Source organism: Otolemur garnettii, unplaced genomic scaffold (genome assembly GCF_000181295.1).
Source record: "Otolemur garnettii isolate 467f Iridium unplaced genomic scaffold, OtoGar3 scaffold00014, whole genome shotgun sequence".
Taxonomy (NCBI): domain Eukaryota; kingdom Metazoa; phylum Chordata; class Mammalia; order Primates; family Galagidae; genus Otolemur; species Otolemur garnettii.
The window spans coordinates 16,632,939-16,639,293 of NW_003852409.1; the positions used below are offsets into that span (position 1 = coordinate 16,632,939).

Sequence of the window (6,355 nt, forward strand, 5' to 3'; positions counted from 1 at the left end):
AAAAAAAAAAAAAAAAAAATAAGTGAAATCTTTTTAAAAGTATGTATAGACATAAATTATTATTACATGTTTCTAGGATGAAAACAGTGACGTATACAAAGGAAGAAATACTTCCTTCTCCCATGGAGCTTAGGACAGACTTTCAAATTGCTTTGTACTAAATCATATACTATCTTCTACCAGATTCCAATGTAGGCATATGGTACAGAAAGCCAAAGTTCTAAAGGGGGTAAAAGAAGAATTGGGTTTTTTTGAGACAGTTTGACTTGGTCACCCTTGGTAGAGTGCTGTGGCATCTTATCTCACAGCAATCTCAAACTCTTGGGTTCAAGCTATCCTCTTGCCTTAGCCTCCTAAGTAGCTGAGATTCCAGGGGCCCGCCACAGTGCCCGGTTATTTTTTAGCGACTGGGTCTCGCTCTTGCTCAAGCTGGTCTGGAACTCGAGCGCTCAGGCAATCCACGCGCCTTGACCTCCCAAGTGCTGGGATTACAGGCATGAGCCACAGCGCCCAACCTAAAGGAAGAATCTTGAGAGACAAAAGAAATCTACACGTTTAGTTTTTTCTGCAAACTGTTAAAAACTCGCCACTAGTAACCAGTATGAAGGTTAAAAGTGAAGGAGCAAGAACAGAGGTTCTAATTCCACTACACCACAGATCTTGCACAATTAGTTTCATCTCTCTAGACTTTCCTTGTCTGTACTCTGTTGATGTATGGATTGAATGACGCAGTGCAGAGTAAGCTCCTGGAACATACCTTGGCATTTAATAAACGCTTGATAAAAACAGCTATTATTATTGCATATGTTCTGGGGGGTAGGTGGGAGGTCTGGCCAGCTCAAGAAACACCAGTATTTTGAGATATATCCACACCCACACGGGGATAAAAACCCTGTCCTGTTCCTCTCTGATGAGCCAGCACCCAGCAGAGCACAGGGCCTTGACATCTTCCCATGAATCACCTCACTCTGAATCTGTTACAAAGACAACAAAACAAAATCAACAGCAACAAAATCAAGCGACCTCCTCCGCCAGATGTTTATTTTACTTTGGCGCTAGAGGGCTCTTCGAGCTTACTCTTTCGCCGCTGCCCAAATTCACAACAAAGGCATCCGACTCAGAAGGAGCCTCTGGAAGGACTTCTAAACCGTGAAGGAGAACAGCCCTCCTACTCTAGCGGCAGGCCAGCGCCTCAGGTCCCCAGCAAGATTTCCATGGCAACGCGATCCTCCGCTCCTGCTCCGGTAGGCCCACGTCGGAGAGCAGGCCCCAGAAACCCTGAGCTTGCTCCAGACCTCGGCCCCAAAGCACCCGACAAGATGCACTTACCTCTTTGGAAGCCTGCTCAGCCCCTTCCCAGAACCTCGGCTCCCACCACGACTCTATGACTAAGCCAATTGGACTACACTTCCCAGACGGCTCTGAGCCTCTCCGCAGAACCTCGTCCTCCGCGAGCTTTCCTTGGGGGCTCTACGGCACATGCCCCTCGAGGCTACCGGACGCTCTGGTACTACGACTCCCATCATGCTCCTCGCCGCCCTAGGCGTGGCGACGACTTTGGGCTCTTTCCGGTCGGTGACGCAGTTCCGCTGTGCCGAGCGCGCGCGCGCTGTGGGCGGTGGGAATCCTACAGCTAGACTTTCACCGGAGCTTGGCGGCCCTAGAGCTCCCCATGGCTTCCTCACGGGCCACTTCCACGGTACAGAGCTCGAGATTAAGCCCACTTTGGCACGAGGCGCGGAAGGGTTGGGGGTTTCTGCACGAGGAGCCGTTAGGGAACAGGTTAAGGCGGTGGAGGGCTGAGGAAGGAAGCAAGCTGAGGGGCTCGGTGGCGTCTCGCAGAGCGGGGCGGCGTTTTCCCGATCCCGGAGAGCGCTTTCACGTGCCACAGCTCGTGAACAGTAGACACCTGTGGTTCAGAAACGGCGCTCTGAAATTGGAAGTGTTTTGGCCAGAATTTATGTCAGAATTCTAATGAGGCCTCCTAACTTAGAATCTACTCTCTCACGTCTGAAAAATGCTCGAAATGTATAAACCAATAACTTTGTAGTTTAGCACCGCTTGGGTTATTTCAGTTATCTTTGGTATTTCCCAGTGATGAGCAGTCACCCTGGAAATGGTCACAAAACATAGGAAGAGGCTGCACTTCAACAGACGGGAGTAAATATGTAAAAAAGCAAATCCTTTGATAGAAAAATCACCAGGAGAACTATACCAGTTTTACTAGTCTTATTTCCTATCTACCAAAGTTCAGTGATTGAGGACCTGAGATAACCCTCCTTGCAACCCCACAAATGAGTGAAGAACATCTTAACTGGTACCCCGCTTGTCTGAAGCTTAGGATGAGCTTCATCCTTTGGAGAAGCCCAGTAATTTGCTAAGATTAAACCTTAGGTTAATCCAAGTCTTTGATTTAGCAGGCAGTTAAAACTAAAGCACCTGACGACTTAGTTGCTCCTGTTGTGAAGAAACCACACATCTATTATGGAAGTTTGGAAGAGAAGGAGAGGGAGCGTCTGGCCAAAGGAGAGTCTGGGATTTTGGGAAAAGAAGGACTTAAAGCAGGAATCGAAGCAGGAAATATTAATATAACTTCAGGTAAGATGCAAATTTTGAGTCCATCTTTACCTTTGATGCTCCAGTTTTCTCTAATGAATACTTTATTAAACTTAAATATCCCCCATTTTGTAATATCATAACATTTTGACTTTATAGTGACTCATGTCTATAATCTTAACACATTGAGGGGTTGAGGAGGGGGGATTGCTTGAGCCCAGGAGTTCAGGGCTACAATGAGCTATGTATGGTTTATAGAGGGAGACCTGGTCTCAAAAGAAAAAAAAAATCAATTCTTAAACATGAATCTTTAAATCTGTAGAGTCATTCAAATAGTCTTTTTTTTTTTACAACTTACACAGTTTTTCATCCCATGAATTTACTGGAAATTCAGTGTGCATTTGGATTCAAATTGATTAAATTTGTCTTCTGGAGAACTAACATTCTGGCATTGGTTTGGAACTTGAGTGGTACATAGTATTCTCCCTTTTCTGGTTTTCCTTTTTTTACCCAAAATGAAATTTTTTTTTTTCATATTATAAAAGTAATACTGATAGTTGTTTTCATTTTAAAAGATCCAACACTACATGAATATGTAAGGTAAAGTGCCTGTATTAATTAGTTATCTATGTTTCTGGGAATTTTGATAAAGCTATAAAGTATATGATCTTTTCCTATATGTGAGACCACAATATATAAATTGTTGCATAACCTGCATTTTTACTGTTGAGGATATCGTTCCATGTCTGTAATGAGAGGTCCTCTGTATTTTCTAAATAAAATTATGTATGTTTTTCATAAGAAATTCAAAAGTAGGAAGCTGAGGCACATGGATTGCCTGAGCTCAAGAATTCAAGACCAGGCTGAGCAAAACCAAGATCTCATCACTAAAAAATAGCCAGCGCATTGTGGTGAGCATCTGTAGTCCTAGCTACTTGGGAGGCTGAGGCAAGAGGATCACTTGAGCCCAAGAATTTCAGGTTGCTGTGAGCTATGACACCATGGCACTCTACTGAGAGCAACAAAGTGAAATTCTGTCTTAAGGGAAAAGAAAAAGAAATTCAAGCAATACAGAAGCTTATAAAATGAAAAGACACCTGCAGAAAGGACTTCTGTCAAGTTTCTTGTTCATTTTCCCACACATTTTCTTTTTTTTTTTTTTTTTGAGATAGTCTTATCATGTCATCCTCGGTGGAGTGCTGTAGTGTCACAGCTCACAGCAACCTCAAATTCTTGGTCTCAGGCAGTTCTCTTCCCTCTAGAGTAGCTAAAACTACTGCTTCAGCCTTTTTTTAATTGCAGTTGTCATTGTTTCTAGCAGGCCCCGGCTGACTTCAAACCCACCTGCCTCAGTATACATGGCCAGCGCCCTAACCACTGAGCTACAAGCACCAAGCCCCTACACATTTTCTTTGAAATGAAGTGTGCTGTTTTTAGACATAGCCACCTCACCAACATACCTTTTTTTTTTTTTTTTTTTTGGAGACAGCCTCAGGCTATCCCCCTGGGTAGAGTGCTATGGCATCACAGCTCACAGCAACCTCAAACTCTTGGGCTTAAGTGATTCTTTTGCCTCAGCCTCCCAAGTAGCTGGGACTACAGGTGCCTGCCACAATGCCCAGCTATTTTTTGGTTGCAGCCATCATTGTTGTTTGGTGGACCTGGGTTGGATTCTAACCCACCACCTTAGGTGTATGTGGCTAGCACCTTAGCCACTTGAGCCACAGGCGCCAAGCCCATACCTCTAATTTTTAATCTGAATGTTTGTATTTGGTGTGGGTTTTAAAACAAGTTGCTGGATTATTCAGGAGACTTGTAGTCATGGAAATTTTATCTTCATACTAATTGTTTCAAGTTTACTAATATTTATGAGTTTTTATATTGGGACTGTTTTAGAGAATAGTTTTGGAAATTGTTAAAATAACATTTTCTGTTTTATTTTCTGAGTAGAAAACCTAGGTAACATTTATTAAAGATGTTCTGTATTTTTTCTTGTAATTCAAAATTTATTTTTAATTTCAGATTACTATGAGGATACAAACAATTAGGTTATAGTGTTTGCATTTGTTAGGTAAAGTCCCTCTTGTAGTTGTGTCCTGCGCACAGAAGGTGTGCCATATATTCTTAACATTGTACCCACTAGGTGGGAAAACACCAGTGATGTTCTATATTCTTTCTGATCTCATTTAAGCTGTGTGTTTATATAGGTGTAAGGTTGCCAAATGAAACAAAAGGTGTCTTAACCCATTTCTCTGCCTTTTAAAGCTGTGTCATTTAGGTTTATTTGTTTGGCATAATTTAGTAAACTGAAAACGATAAATTGACCAAGTGCGTTGGCTCATGCCTGTAAACCTAGCACTCTGGGAGGCTGCGGCTAAAGCTAGTGGATTCCCTGAGCTCAGGAGTTTGAGAGCAGTGTAAGCAAGAGTAAGACCCCATCTCTTAAAAAAAAAAACTAGCCAGGTGTTGTGGTGGGTACTTGTAGTGCCAGGTACTTTGGAGACTAAGGCAAGAGGATCATTTGAACCCAAGAGTTTGAGGTTGCTGTGAGCTGTGACACCACAGCTCTCTACCAAGGGCCACAAAGTGAGACCCTGCCTCAAAAAAAATAAAATAGAAAAGAAAAATTGTAAACTATGTCCACAAAGTGTGTAACAGATTAGGCGGTGGTAACCTTTCCCAAGGGGAATACACAGACTCCAATTGTTAGAAATTCTTTCCCCTGTTTGAAAAATCTGCTAATGTTGCCTGCTTGTTTTTGGTTATATTTTTTTATAGGAGAAGTGTTTGAAATTGAGGAGCACATCAGTGAGCGACAGGCAGAAGTATTGGCTGAATTTGAAAGAAGGAAGAGAGCCCGGCAAATCAATGTTTCCACAGATGACTCTGAGGTCAAGGCTTGCCTTAGAGCCTTAGGGGAACCCATCACACTTTTTGGAGAGGGCCCTGCTGAAAGAAGAGAAAGGTGCTTTTTTCTAAGTATTTACTTTTTTTTATTAATCACAGAGTTCATCTCCAAATTTCACTTGATCTTTTAGTTGAAACTTTGGTAGAGTGGATAGAGTGTCTCAGGTGATATTAACAATTATTTTTTTTTTGCAGTTTTGGGCCAGGGCTGGGTCTGAACCCGCCACCTCCAGTATATGAGGCCAGTGCCCTACTCCTTTGAGCCACAGGCACCACCCTTAACAATTTTTTTTGTTTTTTTGGTTTTTTGGTTTTTTTGAGTCTTACTATGTTGCCTTCGTTAGAGTGCTGTGGCATCACAGATCACAGCAACCTTCCACTCTTGGGCTTAAGTGATTCTTTTGCCTCAGCCTCCCAAGTAGCTGGGACTACAGGTGCCTGCCACAATGCCCAGCTATTTTTTTCTTGCAATTGTCGTTGTTTAGCCCCAGGCTGGGTTCGAACCTGCCAGCCTCAGTGTATGTGGCTGACATCGTAACCACTGTGCTTTGGGCGCTGAGCCTGATATTAACAGTTTCTAAAGGTATGTTTATGTGGTTTAGCCCATAATCTGAGTCTTAGGGCATTTTGTATTCCATTATTGATTTTTCTTTATAGAGTATGATGAGGATGCTGATGTACTCCTTTCCCTGCTTTCCCCATTGTGAAGTTTTGAGTTGGATAAAAATTTATTGTTTAGTTTTGAAAATGTAGGCATCAAATGCATTCCATGTCAATGGCTTAAGACATAATGATAAATGGCTTTTTAAAATATTATGGAAGAGGAGTACTTACCTCAGATAATGCTCCTTTAATGATTTTTTTTTTTTTTTTTTTGAGACAGTCTTACTTT

The 6,355-nt window shown here is 42.4% G+C and overlaps 2 protein-coding genes across 2 annotated transcripts in view; one reads left to right on the forward strand and one right to left on the reverse strand.

The window, feature by feature from the left end:
* CDC26 (cell division cycle 26) overlaps positions 1-1,531 on the reverse strand; it is a 9,404-nt gene extending 7,873 nt beyond the window's left edge. Inside the window, exon 1 of the mRNA XM_003785228.2 lies at positions 1,330-1,531. The gene's annotated coding sequence lies outside the window, so the exon portion shown is untranslated. The remainder of the gene's footprint in view (positions 1-1,329) is intronic.
* A 54-nt stretch (positions 1,532-1,585) lies between these two features.
* PRPF4 (pre-mRNA processing factor 4) overlaps positions 1,586-6,355 on the forward strand; it is a 19,307-nt gene continuing 14,537 nt past the window's right edge. Inside the window, exons 1-3 of the mRNA XM_023510564.1 lie at positions 1,586-1,699; positions 2,421-2,598; positions 5,335-5,521. Coding sequence (XP_023366332.1) covers positions 1,673-1,699; positions 2,421-2,598; positions 5,335-5,521 — 392 coding nt within the window. The 5' untranslated portion in view covers positions 1,586-1,672. The remainder of the gene's footprint in view (positions 1,700-2,420; positions 2,599-5,334; positions 5,522-6,355) is intronic.